Source organism: Rhamphochromis sp. 'chilingali', assembly GCF_963969265.1.
Source record: "Rhamphochromis sp. 'chilingali' genome assembly, chromosome: 8".
Classification (NCBI taxonomy): Eukaryota; Metazoa; Chordata; class Actinopteri; order Cichliformes; family Cichlidae; genus Rhamphochromis; species Rhamphochromis sp. 'chilingali'.
Genome location: NC_137935.1, coordinates 2272380 through 2291146, shown reverse-complemented (window position 1 = coordinate 2291146; position 18767 = coordinate 2272380). Strand labels below are relative to the sequence as shown.

At 42.6% G+C, this 18767-nt stretch overlaps 1 protein-coding gene across 2 annotated transcripts; it reads right to left on the bottom strand.

The window, feature by feature from the left end:
* Positions 1–21: 21 nt before the first annotated feature.
* On the bottom strand, positions 22–16555 carry LOC308400517 (synaptosomal-associated protein 25). Of its 2 annotated transcripts, none has more exons than XM_080888270.1 (8): positions 16461–16555; positions 12721–12871; positions 7510–7551; positions 6799–6847; positions 5319–5430; positions 4261–4407; positions 3830–3974; positions 22–1295 (listed from the first exon to the last, which is right to left on the bottom strand). In XM_080888270.1, the coding sequence occupies exons 2-8, from the start codon at positions 12802–12804 to the stop codon at positions 1230–1232; spliced, it is 645 nt and encodes a 214-aa protein (XP_080744396.1). In that variant the 5' UTR covers positions 12805–12871; positions 16461–16555; the 3' UTR covers positions 22–1229. The 2 variants fall into 2 exon arrangements, with proteins under 2 accessions (XP_080744396.1, XP_080744395.1); XM_080888269.1 differs by having other exon boundaries at positions 16448–16537.
* Positions 16556–18767: the final 2212 nt, after the last annotated feature.

Sequence of the window (18767 nt, the reverse complement as noted above, 5' to 3'; positions counted from 1 at the left end):
TAATTAATTAGTCCCAAAATCACGTACGCTATATTCCTGCGCACATTTTTTTATTCATTACGTTCACATTTCAACATTTCATCGTAGCAAACACACAAGTGAGCCTCAGCTGTAGTAGTTACCTTGTAGTTACGCACATGAAGGCCTTTTAAGGTCAACATAGGTCAGCATCATCTACACTTCTATGATTTGTACTATATTACTCATCAGTACATAATTAAACAAAAAAACAGCTTCTACCCAATGGACGATTTCAAACCTAGCAGCTAATAAAAAGACAGCATAGTTTACTTAAGGATCTCCCTGATTGGCTAACATTACAAACACAGACATCAAGTACAAATCATTTAGGATATGGTGACTTTTGGCATTGTCAGCAAACCTTTGATGTGCACGACTGAGAGACAGGGTCGTAAAATCAGCAACAACGTCACTTGGTGTCACCACCATTTTCTATCAACATGGAGACAGAAGGAAGATGGGAGAGGCCAGGAAGAATGCATGTTCCGCTTGCGTCCGCTTGGTGTCGCCAGAGATCCTCCATTGTGGGGAAATACGTATTTCCTTCTTCTGGGCAATACCCGACTGGGCCGACAGAGGGCGCCGTCACATACGTGTTTCATCCACAGTGGCAGATTTTGGAGAAAGTGGAATTACAGGGTTGTGTAATTTGGTTACTGGTTGCTTTTCAGAACATTTTGCTGCACAGATGCCGTTATTCCCCTGTCCGTCCGGCAGATGGAAAAGGCGACGTATGGGCTCATGTTTCATAACACCACAGCAGGGACAGCCGCTCTTCACACAAATTGACGTATTTGTGTGATTGTGCTCTCTACTGCTACTGCTGGCAGTGATGGTGCTGCTGGAGTGACCCATTTTTTCCCCACAGGGACCATTAAAGGTTCCCAAGAGCTAAAGGAGGCCACGCTGAGGGGTAAAACAGAGCGTACATTGCACTGCAAACTGACTTATAATAATCATAGGTCACATTTTATACAAATAAACAAAACTACGACTTTCTATTATGATATTTGGGGAACAAACAGGAATGTTAAAATACGGGTTACGGAATAAAGAGCTCCACTTTAAACCCCTTACGGCCTCTAGATGAGTTTTACAGCACATTTCACTGTCAAAAGTGAGAAATGGGAGGTTTAAAATAACAGGGTCAGCATATTGGCACGGCACGCAAAAGCACAGTTTAATAGAAAAAGACTGGAAGAGCACTTCTATCGTTTCATGAGGTTGGTAGCCTTCTGGTTGGCAGCGCTGATTCGGGTAACGTTGAGATTAGCCTGCAGAGGATGGGAAAAAAGAAAGAACAAGGAAGTGTTAACAAGAATGTGGTAGGCAGGCACAAACAGCTGTGCTCTCCATCTATCTTTCACTTTCAGGTTTGCTTAATTGCACTGGTTAATCAAAGGAAGGCTGTAGAGCTCGGCAAGCTCTACAGTCCAACAACACACAGTAGGGTGAATATAATCAAACACCTCCTGCTCAGAAGGAACTGTTCATAGATAAGAATTCTTAGCTTTAGTGCTGTTAGCACAAGTTCCTGTGCTGCTTTCATCTCTGACTCAAAGGGAAGAGCACAAACTGCTTCTGTCAGGTAAGAAGCCACATTATTGATTTCATTCATCTCCCTCTCTGGGCACAAGCCTGAGATGAACTGCCATAATTCCTCATTTCTCTCCTCACTAAGATCCCAGATGGATCCGTGTGAAACTCACGGAACTCCGTCTGACTAAAGGATCTGGAAACAGCTCTCCCCCCCTTACCTACCTCTCAGCTGGTCTACTGCAACTCTGTATATAAGATTGCCTAATTCCACTCTCACTCTCTATTTCACATAGTTCAGTGTACAGCAGCTTGACTTTTAACTGGTACAAAGAAAAGACAGCACGTCACTCCTGTTTATGGCTGCTCAGGTCTGTTAACTGCTTATTTTGCCTCCATCATTATCCCAACAACTTCTGGGAATTCTCTCCTAACGGTGACCAGGCCACGCTCTCATTGCTTCCAGACTCTGGAATAGTCGGCCCTCCTACATAAGAACCTGTGAAATCAACTTTGAAGATGAACCTATTTTCAGTTGCTTTTATTCAGGTATAGTCTTGAGAAGCTATTGCTCTTTTGTTTGACTGTTTACCATTGTTAGTGCTTCTTCTCTTTATAACGCTGTCTTTTACATGAGCTCCATGCTATTTTTTTAACTGGGTTCTTGGAGAACTGGATGCAAAACCAGATACAGGAGTCTGAGGTTTGCTGGCATGTTCTAGGTGTGGCTGTTTTCACAGAGTTTCACCGGTCTAGAACATGTCAAAGGAAAAGCTTTTATGTAAAGTCCTCCAGTTTTGTAAAATGTGTGTATTCATCATGTGGCTAAAACAAAATCCAACTCTAACCCTGACCTGGTGGGAGTTAAGCGCTTAATGTCTTCCTTGGCCTCCTACTCTTCCGAATCCCTACCTGAGTTTACTACAAGGTGCTTTGAGAATCTTGTAAAAGTAATCATCGACTATTTACTCTTTATCTGGCTTTATTTGAGCGATATATCAAAGAGTGACATGAAAGCAGAGGGGAAGGCATGCGGCAAAGGCTACAGGTCGGATTCAAACCCGGCATATGGTTGCACGTTCATCCCAGCGAGCTAAACCAGCACCCTTAAAACCCCTGGAGAGTCTTGGGTCGATTTGTGGCTATTTTCAAATTTTGATTACCTGCCATTTGCACAGTGTTGAATGGAATATAGCGAAAGTCTGCAAAAAAAAGTTCGGTCACATTTACTGTTAAAATTTCAGTATGACTTCCGGAAATTAGCTTCAGTGGCTAAGCTAGCGATAAACTTACGCTATTGGTCCTAGTGGTCGATTTGTGCCCCATTGAAACCCATTATAAACGCTATTTTTCACGGCAAAAAAATTACGGTCAAATCGATCGTGATCGGTTATGTTTCCGCTTCCGCTTGCAGTACTGGCCTTAGAGTTGTAATTTTTTTATTTGTCCACCGGGTGGCGCCCTTGCTCCACATGTGACGCCTGCTGGAACATACACATGTTCTCCAGCGGCCTGCTCGAGACAGATACCCGGAAAAGGCAGACTAATTTCCCGCGTGCAGCAGCAGCTTGGCCCGCTGCTCGTTCCGGACCATTTTCTGACCTTAGGATCATTTGAGGGTGCATTAATTTTTTTTAATCAACAGGAAATGACGTATTTGTTTTCACGTGGTAGCGGAAGTGTGTGCTGCAGACACGGGAACCGAACCATATGCTCCGGCGCTGCGCGAAACACACCCGCGGCAGAGGCACTCCTCCCCGGGGGAGCAGGAGCAGCAGCGCCGCCTGGGGACATTTTTGGCTTCTGGAAAAAAAATTAAAACCGGATCGAAATTAATGTTGGTGCCAATCTTTTGTCCATCTAAAGGCCTAATTATAATAACAATAAAATATTACTTCAAATGTTTTTTTTGGAAAATATTTTATGTTTTATGTTTTATGTTTTTGGGGCAAAAAAAGCAGTGCGCTCATGTGACGAAACCGGGATATAAAGGGTTAAAATCCGCGAAATGTAATTAAAACTTGACATGAATATTTCAAGGAGAAGTAGGTCTAAAAGATTGGCTAATTTAAAGTGGAATAAAATATTAATATATAAATTTTTTATAGCACTTTTTTGGGCGTGGTCGATTTGTGGCTCTAAGACCGATAGTGTATGCATTTTTCTAAGACCCTCCAGGGGTTTAAATTGTTACATTTAACAGAGTCTGGTGAAATGAATTTTATTTGATTAGTACACACTGAGGTGTACATGCAGAACAGGACGGCGGTACCTTTCCCTGTATGCGGTCGATTTGGGAATTCTGTGTTTCCAGCTCGTTGCCAATGTCCAGGGCCATGCTCTTCAGATTTCCGACGATGCTGCCCACATGTGCCAGGTTCTCCTCCATCTCGTCCTCGCGGGCGTCGCCGGTCGCCCTGACACGGGCAGGAATAAAGCAGGAAAACATTAATGCTGCAAAGATGTGTGCAAGTTTTTGTGTTTGTGTTTGACCAGCTGCCTGTGTGCGATGGCTTAAGTATTAGATGTCAGTTTGCTGTAAAGAAGAGCAAACACACACACACACACACACACACACACACACACACACACACACACACACACACACACACACACACACACACAAACCGTGTATGCAGCTGCCGCCTCTCAGCTCACACAATAACACACTCCACTAAACTCTGTGTGTCACTCTCTCCCTACCTTCGTATATATCCTCCACTCATAATCATCTGTTCTCTCTCATCCACGACCCGAGATGACGGCGGCTGATTGGCTACAACGCCATCCTGGCTTGAGGCTCTGCCCCAAACTGCCTTGTATGCCCCACTCTCCTCAAAAGCCTTTAGTCTGGAAGAGAAAGAGTGATGACCCCATGGATGTCAATTTAATAAGTCTGTTAAACGTGAAACGTGAGAACCACAGCGTACCCATACTGCTCCTGCAGCTACAGTACGGGTACACCAAGGGTCCATTTATACCATAAAACACGACAAACATGGCGCTGGACGACTTCAGAGCAAATCAGAGCAGCAAAGCAAGCCGACAGCAAAAGCTAAAAGCAACTAATGAACCAAATCTGAAGAGTTTTCTCATGTTTAAATCTCACGAGGCTATTTGCTCCTTGTCAGCATCGCACTGTATGTTAAAGCACCTTACTGGAAACATCTATTTTACCTCCAGTGCTCACTGGTATCACTGGGATCATCCTGATCAGTGCGTTTGGGGAAGAACAAGAACTATATCACATTTAGATCTGCACTTCAGAGTGGTTTCTTTAAGAAGAACACTCAGTTTAGCTTTCCTGCTATGTTTGGTTTTCTGTCTTTGTGAGTAACGTCTGGGCATAGAAGTGCCAAAAACTACAAATATGGTCACTTCCAACACGGCAGCAGCCATAACACCAACGCCGAGCCCTGAAAGTGTGAAATCGCCAGAAAAAACTGGTGAATAAGATGGCTGCTCATTGTGATGGTGTTTGAATGTTGCAGCCTGACCTTACAGGACCAATTCAACTCTATTAACATTATAATAACAGGACCGAGCTGACAGATCGCTTTGATATGGTGGAAAAGTGCCTTTTGTATAAATCTGAGGTTTGTGGTGAAGCCGCTGCAGTAAACGTGGCCCAGGGCTGTGAATCAGGTATAATTTAGGTTTTTACAAATAGATTCTTATGACTACATCTCACATACTTACCTCTGGATAATGTTTACAGACAAACACACACTCACACACACGCCACACACATCTCCACCTACTTATCACAGGAGCAGAGACCACAGCACTTGCCCAGGTCAGTCAGGTTTTTCTCTGCCTCCTTCATATCAGAGTTGATCTGATCCAAGCCCTCCTCTATTCGCTCCAACTGCTCTATGAGAGGATGCAGCGGAGCAGGATGAAGGAAGAGCAAAGGTGAAAGAAAGCAGGAACGTAACGAGAAGAATGGAGGCAGAAAGAGGAGGAGGGAGGTGGAATAAAAGAAAAAAATCACAAAGTATTTCCACGCGGCTGCACTATGAACTGAAAAACCAGCCACCAGAAACATGAAACAGAACACCACCACGCTGCGCTAAATGCTAACAGCACACTGGACCAAACGGTGCAGAGCCAACGACCTTTGACCTCGGTGCCCACTTCCATTCTGTTTTCTTCTCTCGGGCTATGTACGAAGGATGTTTCTGCATCTGTGCTTCTTTTAAAGAAGATTTTAAGGAACATTTATACAAATATGTCTTCTAAATCCAAATTTAGGTATTTTTAGTCACATGCAGTTAGAAAACTCTTCATTGTCACCGTTCTGCTATAAACAGACATCAGATGCAAGAGATGCAGAGCTTATCTGTTATATCGAGTTCATTTTTACAGGCCTTTGTCTATAAATTAGATTTTTCTGATCCTTCAAGCCAAAAAATCTCTACTTCAGAAACAGCAAACGTGTAGTTATTCACATCCTGAAGGCTTTTACCAAATAGTTTGTTCATATATATCATTCAGATCTTGATTCACTGAACATCTACTAGTAAAAACATGCATTCTTTGTATTTTGGGATTATTTTATTCTTAATGGATCAATTAAAACTAATTATTAAATAAAAAAAAACTTTGAGTTTAATACTTGGGCAAAAGGAAACGAGCAGAGAGTGACATCATTCAGTCAGGATGGCTTATCGAGTAATTTAAGCCCCTGATTATTATGATGATGACGACTGATTACGATTATCGTTGCTGAAGGAGTCTGATAATCTAATCACATTTGATAAACACTGCAACACATTTAATGGAACTGGGCACCAGTACGGGGCTTTTTAGGGCCTGTTTGGATAAAGACGCAGGTTCCTGGACCTACTTCCTGAGTGGCCAGATACAAAGGCCACAGCACTGGGCCATGTCTGTCAGATTCTTCTCTGCCTCTCTCATGTCCCTGTTGATGGAGTCCATACCCTCCTCAATACGCTCCAACTGCTCTGTTTGAACGGGAGTTTTATGGTGTTGCCACAGCAGGAGCAGAGATCAATACAGAGATGGGCATGTTTACACAATGTGTACTGGCAAGGCTTCCAAACCAAAAGCTCAAATCAGAGATATTTACACAAAAAGGCTAAATTATGAGAAAAAAACTTGATACAATGAGAAATTTAAGAATAAACACAAATTTCTGAGGAACAAAAAAACCCAGCAAATTTCAAATTTCATGGTCAAGACAAGTCTTTACATTTAAGCCAAGAAAAACCTGTTTACCTCCTTGTTCATCCAACATCACCACAGTCCTGATCCCAACATCTTTACTCTGGAGGATGGAACACATAACAACCCGTTACTGACAGGAGCCCCAGCGACGTTTCCAAACAGGTTCTTATTGCACATATGGAAATCGATTTAAAGACGTTTGCTGCAGACGCCACGTGGCGATCCACTGAGCTCATGCTCACTTCTTTAAATTCTTTCTATTTTAGATTTATGGTAAAAAGCCAACAAGGTAAGACTGCTTGAACTGTTTATCTGCAGTAAGATCACATGACCTCGATCCTGATCACAGTGACTAAAAGTAAACAAATGGCTGTTATGGATAAAGGACGTATGAGCACTTGACATGAATGCTGTGCATTATGGAGTAATGAAAAAACATCCTTTCCTGCTTTCCTCACTGTTCTGCTCTCCCGGCCGTCATTTGTCCAAAATCATTTTCCAGGAGCTTAAACTTAATCATAACACTGCATCCGTCTTTGTTAGAGTCATCCTGACATGGATCTCTGGCCATTTCCTCATGTGGAAACACAGCAGGCTAATTTACAGATGATGATGACAAAGTTCACAGTGAGGTTTGTGCTTTATCACTCCATCACTGTGGGGGTCTTTGTTAGATTATATTGTGTGTGTGTGTGTGTGTGTGTGTGTGTGTGTGTGTGTGTGTGTGTGTGTGTGTGTGTGTGTGTGTGTGTGTGTGTGTACCTCCTCAACCAACTGAACCATCCGCCGCGTGCTCTCCAGTGACTGAAAGACACAAAATCACTGCTTCAATATTTAACATTCAACACATTACATGAGCTTGTGAACTGCGTGCCCATTAAGTCATTTTTGTAGCTTTAATTTTGTTCTTAGTTATACAAACAGTTAAAGTTTAGTACAACCTACAGTGAAGTCTTTAAATTCCCCTCTGCAGCTACACATAAGTTAAAGAAATACATTAAATGCATCCAACCAACATAAGAAACGGTGCGACAGTAACAGAAGTGCAAGAGTGACTCTGAGTCTTGGAGGTCTTTCAGTCTGATTTAGCAGTGTGATGGTGTGAGGTCAGAAGCTGCTCCTCATTCAGCAGACGATGCAGGTGAATCATTTCATGTAGCTGTCCTGCAAAGTGGGGAGGGTGGTCTTAATGGTCCTGTCAGTGGTGTGGATCACCACCTTAAACACACACTACACAGGAAGCTCAAGCTTCCAGGCCTCTGGTAGGGCAGTGGTCCCCAACCCCTGGGCCACAGACCGGTACCGGTCCATGAGTCGTTTGGTACCAGGTTTTTATCGTTAACTCGTTTCTCTGGGTCTTTTCCCGTGTGTTATGACTAAATCTTATTTCTTTTTGGTACCAGCACTGGTTTTATTTTGTTGTATTTATCCGGGACACCTTAAAGGCCAGTCCGTGAAAATACTGTCGGACCTAAACCGGTCCGTGCGCACCCGTGGCCGCCTACAGGGGCGAGATAGACCTCGTCCTCCATTATACCAGATATTGATGCAATTTCTTATCATCATCTGAACAATGACAGCAGCTGGTAGTAAGTTAATATTCTACATTTTAATATTAAGCTTGAGGGTGTAAAAACACATTTAAGCTCTGTCAAAAATGCAGTCAAACTCATTTTACACTCGCACCAAGTGTGAAAATCTAAAGCTACAACTTGTTCTCGCTCCTCACTATTGTTCAGTAACCATCTCTGAGTGTCCTTGGGCAAGACACTTCACCCGTTGCCTACTGGTGGTGGTCAGAGGGCCCGGTGGCGCCAGTGTCCGGCAGCCTCGCCTCTGTCAGTGCGCCCCAGGGTGGCTGTGGCTACAATGTAGCTTGCCATCACCAGTGTGTGAATGTGTGTGTGAATGGGTGGATGACTGGATATGTAAAGCGCTTTGGGGTCCTTAGGGACTAGTAAAGCGCTATATAAATACAGGCCATTTACCATTTACCATCAGTATTGTGGAATGTGTTATAGTTTCAGCTCCAAATGTAAAGGGTGACACATGGGAGCAGGAACAAGTAAGATATCTGATGTGTTTAGAAAGTCATTTCTAGTTAAAAGAACTTTTAACTTTCCATCAAAATCGTCTTTGTGTCATTAAGGAGTTATTATAGGTTATAGTAGGAGGATACAGTCTACATCAGTTATGTGCAGAAACTGCTAGCTGCCTGTTTATCTACCCCTAGGTCTGTGTGTGTGTGTGTGTGTGTGTGTGTGTGTGTGTGTGTGTGTGTGTGTGTGTGTGTGTGTGTGTGTGTGTGTTGTGTAAATATCATGTCAGTCCTCTGGGATTTCCCCACTGATGGGATGATGGGGTGACACATGTCTCTGACCTGCAGTAGCCTTTAAACACCAGGGAGTGTGTGTGTGTGTGTGTGTGCGTGTGTGTGTGTCTGTGTGTGTTGTGAGCTCATCTGTGCCAGACAGTTGCACATGGAGACCAGCTGTCTCCAAGGCAACCAGGTGAGCCAGGTGCCCTTGAAGAGGCCCTCCCCTCAGGCAGGGCTGTGTCCTCTGTGGCTCAGCAGGTTGTGTAGTAGTTTGCATCACTCTTCTTGCCAGTTTGTTTATTATGAATTCTTGGTTTTATTGCTGAGATGCTCTAATTATAATTATCCTCATTAGGTTTCTCTGACTGACACACAGAGTGTGACACGCTCTCCGGGGTATAAGCTGAGGATACTGCTGTGACTCGCTCCCGTCCATATCACCACTGTTAGATTGTATTTTTCTCTGCTCCTTGCCAGCCTCAAAAATGTGTTGGCAAAGGAAATACCCGACTACACTGTTCTGGTCTGACACTTTCACAATCCGTTCTTTAGGCCGAGTTAGCTGAAGGGTAACGCACATGTAAAACCATGTTCATATGAAACATGGCAAAAGTGTCAAAGGAGAAGATGAATCCGCGTAATTCCCATGTGCCGAACATTCAGGCTTGGCTTAGTTTCACATCGTTTTTCTACTGCAGACGGGGGATAAGTGGATATGGCCCAATATCCTCCTCCCGTTTTCTGTTTACAGGAGCAGCCAGTCAGAAGAAAGGGAAGATGGCCTTAAAGGGGAGGAGCTATAACATCTGGAACTGGGAATTCAGAGTCTGTTACTTGTAGTCATGATGATATAGTGTAGGATTGGAAGGTCGTGCAACAAAATGCTCCGTGAGGTAACTGTTGAAAACTATCTCTGCTTTTAAGATTAGACAGACCGTTTTCACTCCCGAAGCGTAACATGCCGACGTTTTGTCACATCCTGCGGTGTTCCTGAGGAACGCAAAAGGAGACCTTCCGCGTTCTAATGCTACGTGCCGGGTTATGGATGAAATCCATAAATCTAACCTTCTCCCTAACCTTAACCAGTAGTTTAATGACGTGAAATGGTGTTTTCCGAAGCGTTTTTAAGAAAATGAACAAACATGTGTAGATTGTGTCCAAACAGTTCTCATATTTCCTCATTTTGCTAATGTCGTCATTTAGGAACGCGTTGGGTGGCCGAAAACGTAATATGTTGACGATTTGTCACCTAGCGTAAAATGTTACGCTTTGGGATGAGAACGTGTTGGATTAGACCTAAAACTTTCCTTTTTGCTAAAGCATATAGTTAGGGCTGAATCAGGTGACCCTGAATCCTCCCTTAGTTATGCTGCAATCCAGTTGTTCAGTCTGACGTCACTAGCCGTGTCTGGACCTAAACTCCGCTGCAGGTCCATATATCAAACGATCACTATGGCATTACTGAGTTGAAAAACTGTCTAAAGTCTTTCATCTTTAATAAAATGATCAGCGTTCTGCTCTACCAGGTGTAACAATTGAGTTTAACATCCAGGCATCCATGAAAACGGAATTTATGACATTTAACGCAGTTAGAAGTTAGCAGGGAGTTAGCTCGCTAGCTTCTATCTAAATACAATATAGCATGTCCTGACTGCGGGGTTTTGGAAACAAATTCAAACGTACAGCTCTGCTATCACTTCCAGCATAAATGAAGACAGAAAACTAAACAGCAGTGACGTTTGTAGGGTTACTGAAGTTGGGCTAGCTGGTATATAATGATGTGCTACGTGACCGCTAGCGACACAGCTATGTTAGCATAATATAAACAAGCCAACTTTTTTTCCACTCGATAAAAGTTAACGTGAGTGTTCTCGGTGGTCAGGAACAAATGTAATCGCATGGCAGGATGCTGTAAAAGGACCAAACTTCAGCCAGGAGAACAACTGAGATAATCCATCCACAATACGAGGTTAGTCATTCATATACTGCTGCATGGGCTGGGCTGCAGTTACATCCTAAGGTTTTAAAAACTGAGCTTAAATAAATGATTAGCGGTAATAAAAGCCGAGGGAGGTCAACAGTGATCACTGACTGTTTTAGGAGCTTTTTGAGATCAAATAGAAGAAAATACAAAACATTAAACATGTTAACAACACAAAAGCCATATTAAACGCAGGCTACTTTAGACCCGGAAGTAGGATTCGTCACGTCATCACTGAACAACCGGATAGGTGTAGGCTGCTGGGGGATTTCCCATGATGCACTGGGTGTTTGTTCTTCACTCACTATGTGCTAACAGACCTCTCTGCATTGAATCATACTTGTTATTAATCTCAGGCTCTCTTCCACAGCATGTCTTTATCCATGTCTTTTTATGGCCTGAGCCTGGTTCTGCTGGACGTTTCTTCCTGTTAAAAGGGAGTTTTTCCTTCCCACTGTCGCCAAAGTGCTTGCTCACAGGGTTCATATGATTGTTGGGTTTTTCTCTGTATGTATTATTCAAACTTTTTCTTTTTCTGAAGCCAGCCTAGAGCCCAAAGACAGCCCAGGCTCAGTATGGAGCTCCATACTCCATAACTGGTCATGGTATGCAGTCTGATTCATTATTAATGACTTGCAACATAATGTTTCCTTAAGCAAAATACAGTGTAAAGTGTATTATAGCCCCTCTTTATTCGCAGTTTTTGCTCTCCCTATGGTGGGCTGCACTGAAAGGAAATATTTGGCATCCCTGATAAAATTCACTATATAAAAAAGAAATAATACGTTTTTATTTTTAAGTAGAATCACTTAAATCCCCCTGCTGATTCAAGGCAGTCTATGAAATACTCCAAACATCCAATTTATTCATTTGTGATTCTGGAAATGAATTTCATGTCCTTGAACCTGATGTTTCAGATGTGCCGTCTCATACGAACTAATCTGTGTCCACAATTAGAGGTTAGTGGAGCTGAGGAAGTCCTTTCGCCTCCACAGAGAGACCACAGCTCGAGTTATACACTTCACAGATATGGTTGTGTTTTAGCCATATGCTACACAGACACAACTAGAACAACTTTGTTTGGTCCTGTAGTTCTTATACAACAACTTTTTACGTTGGGACAAAAGAGGTTAAAAGATATCAAGAAATTATTTCACTTTTTATAAACAACAAAATTCCAGAATTCCAAACGCTTCCATTTTCCTCCAAACCTTCATTTATGTTGTCACGTTTGTTGACTTCCTGCTCCTGGATTTACAGCCGGGTCGTGAGATATATTGTTTATTTGTTCATGCTCATGGACATGAATTGTGAAATTTTTTTGAGATGGCACAAATTTGTAAGTAACGTTTACAAGAGGGAAGTATATTTCATGTCTGCAGCACATGTTTTGTCCAGTCAAAGGAAACTAAGGACGTGGTGAGATGACCAAAAATCTTCTTTCAGTCAGGGAGAAAAGGCTTAAGACTGAAAATGGTGAAGGACCGTCATTGACGGTTTAAATCACAGGAGGGTTTTAGGCATGAGAAAAGTAGGTAAATTACACAAACAGGTGAGTCAACGGCTGTTATCAGGTTAATGTGCACTGGATACAAGGGTAACAAGTAAACGGCCATTTCTATGTGTGGTTGTTAATAATTAATAAAACACTTATTTACCATCATAATCCTCTTACCTCATCTGTGACCTGATTGGCTCTTCTCTGTAACTCCTCCTGCTCTGTGAGGATGGGCGGGTCTGAACGTGCGTTAGCAGCCATGTTTGTTTGTGTGTGTGTTCAGTCCCAGGTGAGCGGATCAGACTGCAGCATCAGGTGTCTTTAACAGCTGGAGAGGGTGAGAGCGAGGCCATGATTATTTTTCATGACTGACAATAGACGCCAGGCAGGCAGACACACAGCACAGGCTCTTACACAAACACGCTTCAGGATAACCACATTTATTTTTTAAGAAGCAGTTACTTTTATATCCAACAGACTGTTTCGTTTTAATGGCAGTTACTGTAACTGTCAACGGTCATCCAGTTAGCACTCAAAACATCAGCTGCAGCAGCCTTTTGCACACATGAATGTGATACTTCAAGGTCAAGGGGACCCATAATACTCATTTCCTATCAAAAGAATAGTTCTGAAACATCCACAGTTCAGAATAATCCTTCTTTGTCTAGCACGGGCTTTGATACAGCGTCTCTTGTCTAAAACAAGCTCTCTTAGCTCCTTCCTCCAGCCTTAAAGGCTAGCTTATTTGTGATTCACTGCTCTTCATAAACACCTAACACACTAAATTACACTAAAATCATCTTCAGCTAAAACCACAAGCAATTCAAATGGCCAAACAGGAAGAAGGATGAACTCTCAGGTTAGCTTAGTCTGAATAAGTCATTTAATGTGTGCCAGTAAAAAGCACTGAAGCACACTGTCGGGTTCCTTCTTGTCCCTGTCGTCATTCTTCTTAAATTCATCCATAGTTTCTGCTGCTGATCCAGGTCCAAGTCACGCAGGTCTGAGCAGAGACACCCAGACCGCCCTTTCCCCAGCCACCATCTCCGATTAATCCGGGGGTTAATCAGAGTCATTACTCACTTATATATCCACAGATACAGGCCCTTATAGGGCACAGGGGTGGGTGTGAAACTGGCTGCTTTTTAGTTATATTTTCAGCCTTTGGAGCTCTTCTAACTTTTGAAGAAGAGGAGATATATTCACACAACATTTTCAGGTTTAAGTGCTCAGTTTTACACCCACTCTGAATCTGCTTTTCTTAAGCACGACTTAGTTTGAGCATTAATATCAAGTCAAAATTATTTTCATCTAAAACAAAGCTCATTTGAGTGAATCTCTGTTTTTTACCTCCAGTTTCAGTTTGCCCTGCAGAGTGATGACATCACACACATATTCTTTTTAACCTGCTTTCCCGTTGTTTCCTGCTCAGATCGTTCTCTCTGCATATATCATTCAAATATGAAATGGTAGGAATTTTCGTCCTCTTTCACTGGATGTTATTCTTGTGATGGCAAGACACACGGTCTTCGCACAACTCCCACAAAGGCTCTTTAGAAAAGACCACAATTCAGTTATAAAGTGTTACAGTATCTGCATGAATGCAGTGCGGCCGTCGGCTCTCACAAGCGCCTAAAACAAATCCCTCCTCACTCTTACAACAACTGCCTCCTCTGTAATTAGGAGTCCACACAATGTCAGCTTCTAATCAGGTGTTGAGTCCTCACACACACACACACACACACACACACACACACACACACACACACACACACACACACACACACACACACACACACACACACACACTTCTCTTTGTGTGATCAGGCTGCAGCATCATAATTAGCCCCAACCACTAATCACCACCTGTTGGAATAAAGAAGAGGAACAACAAGAAAGAAGAAAAGAACAAATGAGCCACGATGTTCTTGATATTAAAAAAATCAGTTTTAAATATTATGCACCATAAACTGATAAATCTTTTAGTCTACAAAATGAAACTGCTAAAATAGACAGAGGTATTCAGTCTGGGACACAACACAGAGAAGAAAACGACTGTGTTCGGCTTTTAAAGGCCGATGTTCATCAGGTTGACTGTAAACTAGATTTTCTGTAACACTTCTGTAACAGACCAGACTGTATAGAAAAGAGTCACCTCCTTTAGCTTGACATCATCACCAGTATCTCCTCCAGCTGTCACGTTAAAGTGATGCACGCTTAGCTAAGAGTGACCAGAGACAAATAACCAACACACACAAACATGCAGGCTTTGGCACTGCTTCCTAATCACAGGCATAATAATGAGCATTCATGTTCAGGAGTGCCCAAAAGTGGGCGGGGCATCACATGGCACATCCCCCAAAATATGATGTATTAATGTACTACACAGTACTACTATAGATAGATACCTGCACTATACAAGTCATTAAAATCTTCTCCAGCTCAAATCCACAACTATGATCCATATTTTCATATTACAACTTTTTACTATTATTTAAAGGGGGATTGTGAATTTTACTAAAGAGTCTAAATATTTGTTTTACCACTTTGGAAAACTGAAATTTAGCACAGATCTTTTTTCATGTGGTAAATCTGTTTTTGTCCTGGGCTCCAGATGAGTCTGAAAATCTGTTTTCGACACTAAACGAATTATTCCTCCTTAAATATTGGCTCTTCAGTGCTGCCCACCTCACCCCGTCACAATCAGCTTTAACATGTTTAATGAAGCCATGAAAGACTTTACCTTCATAATTTCTGCATTAACAGCCTTCAGAGGACAGAGGCGGGCTGAAATTTAATGTTTTTTAATTATTATTCCCAACATTTTTGACCATTTACAACTTTTTAAGTAGATGAGATAGTCGTGTGACAGTTTCAGGATCTGTAGAAAACTTGAAATCTGTTTTACACCCACTCCAAGTGTCACAATTTAAAGCCAAATCTTCTTTTCTTCATTACGACTGTTTGTTCTGGTCAGTTTAGAGCATTAATATCAATTCAAAATCTTTTTCACGACTACGTTAGAAAATTATTTTAGAAGATGAGCCTGGGATCAAATTTAGGTAAAAGGAGACTTTTCATATGGTACAACCTGTTCTGAGCAGCTACTTCCGTCGTATAGTGACATCACTCTTGTAAGTTTACCACAAAAATGCTCTTTGGATATTTTTTTTTTAAATCAAACATCCGGGTACCATGCTGTCTTTTGTTCCTCTACTGTTTTTTGACCGCATTGTGATTTCTTGGCTACCTCTGGTTCTGTAGTGACAGCAGGTGCAGGTGTGCGTCACAGGCTCACCTGGTCACAGGCTATGGCAGTTCATTTACGTGTACACGAGTGAAACTGCAGCCTCAGCTGTGAGGCTGACACGGAGTGATGGGGATGATAACGAAGACAGGATTCTCCTCATCGTGCTGCCCTGTGAATCGGCGTGGTGACGTATATTTGTTTGCCGTTTTCGCGGTCAACTCGTGCGTGAGAATATCACCAGGTACACTCGCGACAGTTTTTAGTATTTGATTGTTCAAGAGCAAAAAGACGGAGTCTCACAGATGAAATATTTGTTTTTTTATTGCTTGTTTGACCGTCACCAGTTAACCTGTGACACCAGTTAATCTGGAACACCGGCCCTGTTTAACACCGAGCACACACAATATGAATGAACTTAAAGTAACGGGTCTGTTTTAAAACGTAAAGAGTAAAAGTAGAGATATTTGTTTAAAAATGTGGGGAGTAAAAGTAAAAAGTAACAAGAAAAATAAACGCTCGAGTTAAATAGAGATACCTGGTAATTCTACTTCGTTACTTCCCACCTCTGGGTCACTCTGATGACCAACTTTTACATTTGAAATAAAAACAGTTTTTTTGAAGCTGCCTCTTTTCAGAGATGACGTCCATACGAACCTGTGTTCCGTACCTTTCATCCGGTCCTCTTCATACGCTCGTGCTCTGTCCTCGTGAACCCATCAGCACACTGAAACCTGTTGCTCTTCCTCGGTTACTCCTCCTCAGCATCACCGCTCCCCTCCTCCGCACAGGCCCCGCCCCCCAACAAACAGCAACCCAAACTTTCTTCCTGAGCGTGACGTCAGAGAGCAGCGGCTTTGAACGCCTCTCTCCACCCAAGGACGCAGCTGAAGGTGGAGGAACCAGCGACATGTTTAAGGGTAAACGATGGGCGTGTTTTCAGCGCTGGTCAGCAGGAAGCTCTGCTCGCATCCTGACAGTTTAGCAAACTTTACAAAAAAATATTTTCATAATTAACAGTTTGAATCCTGCTTTGATTGTTTTGAAGCTGCCGCCATGAAATCTGCATCTTTCCTGCGTTTGTCAAACACATGTGTTAATGCTCTCTTAGTGACGTCATAGTGATGGTGTTTTTCTCATTTATGCGTTTATCCGCTGAACAAAGCATTAGAAACCCTGTCCAAAGGTGTCTAAATGGCACACTGGACATGACTGAAGCCTAAAACTGGGATGAAGTTGGTTTAGAAGGTGAAAGTTTAGCAGACACGTATATCATGTTCAGTGGTTTGAGCGGTGTGTCAAACATTTGACTTTTTTTAAATGACATGTTTGTAAAATAGTTGTGATCAAACAGCCACACAGGCGCTCATCATTTTTTAAACATGACCGAAAAAGTCTTTATACTTGTCTAAATGTCAGTAACATGGTGTCTGTGAAGGTTCTCAGTCATCCAGGTCATCGTAGTCAAAGGAGCTTGCAAAGAAAAGCGTCTGGACTTCTTTAAGTTGCTTGAAGACGTTTCACCTCTCATCCGAGAAGCTTCTTCAGTTCTAAGGTCAAATGGTGGAGAGTCCCAGATATAAACCTAGTGGGAGTGACCCCCCACAGAGGGACAAAAGGACCCCCGATGATCCTCTAACCGCCTGAGCCAAGGTGGGAAACTGGGTGTGGGTCACAATCAGCCAGAGTTACGGGTGTGTTCATTGTGAAACCTGGCCCCACCTTATCAGGCGAATTCCTGAGGTCAGATGGCCCAGGATGTGAGTGGGCGTTAAGGCGTCTGGGAAGGATCTCAAAACTGGATTATAGATGGCAGAGAGTTGGTGTCGTAAACCCCCGCCTCTGTTCAAAGATGGTCGCTCACAGTGGACATAGATGGCTTCTTTCACTCCTCTTTCAAACCATCTGTCCTCTCTGTCCAAAATGTGAACATTGGCATCCTCGAAAGAGTGTCCTTTATCCTTAAGATGCAGATGGACTGCTGAGTCTTGTCCTGTGCTACGAGGTGGCTCTTCTGTGTTGTGCCATGCGCTTGTGAAGTGGCTGTTTGGTCTCTCCAATGTAGAGGTCTGAGCATTCCTCGCTACACTGTACAGCATACACCACATTGTTAAGTCTGTGTTTTGGCGTTTTGCCTTTTGGGTGAACCAGTTTTTGTCTGGTTCACATGGTGTTTCTTTGAACATCAAATTCATCGTTTCCTAACGAGGTGTGCGGACCTCAGGTGTCGAGGACAGAGACGACCCTCCACTTTTAACCAAATTCAAACTGAAGTTGAAGACTGTGTAAAAACAGTTTTCATTAAGCTTTTGTTTTTCAGACATCTGCCAGAGGCGCTCTCAGCCGCTCATGCCTGGTGTGACCGCTTATGAACTGAAGCCCCCTGGTGGGCTCTGACGGTACTGCACTGGGTAACAAATAAGCTGAAGAGAAAATGTCAAACCTTTTGAATGTTTTGCATCTCACAGGTTAAACTTGCAGGATAAGTTACACCATTAGGATCCATAAGCCGATCATCCTTTTGGTTTCTGTACAATAAAATCTTTTAGGATTCGTCAACACATTTTCTGAAGGACATTTCAACTCAGGTTTTGTAACTTCGCTTAAAATTTCCAAAAAATCTTCACAGTTTAAGGGAAAGAATAAAACAGCCATGATTTTAAGCCTGTCTCATGTCTCACATTCAGATAAAAGAATCAAGCTCAACAAGTAAGGTGTTGTAAAGTGTCTTTAAAAGTCAAAATGAATGAATGAAAACGTAAAAGCAATATTTCATCTTTCACTTGCGAGACGAGCAGAGCTGCCACTAAAGGTTCGGGGCTGCAGAAGAACCTCGGCAGGCTGAAGTTGAGCTTTGAAATTTGATGCAGTAAAAAATATTCCTGATCAGACGAATGAGTGTAACATCACATGTGGTCACGTGCATGAACAAGGACAAAGCGTGCATGAAAACTCAGAGAAAAGGACAACTGTAGCA

Excerpts from the sequence above, each read along its gene's own strand:
- LOC308400517 (XM_080888270.1), bottom strand. The coding sequence starts at position 12,804 with ATGGCTGCTAACGCACGTTCAGACCCGCCCATCCTCACAGAGCAGGAG. Across the intron at positions 6,848-7,509 it reads TGGTTCAGTTGGTTGAGGAG|AGTAAAGATGTTGGGATCAG; the intron begins GTACACACACAC and ends TCCATCCTCCAG. Across the intron at positions 5,431-6,798 it reads GATGTTGGATGAACAAGGAG|AGCAGTTGGAGCGAATAGAG; the intron begins GTAAACAGGTTT and ends ATCCTCTCATAG.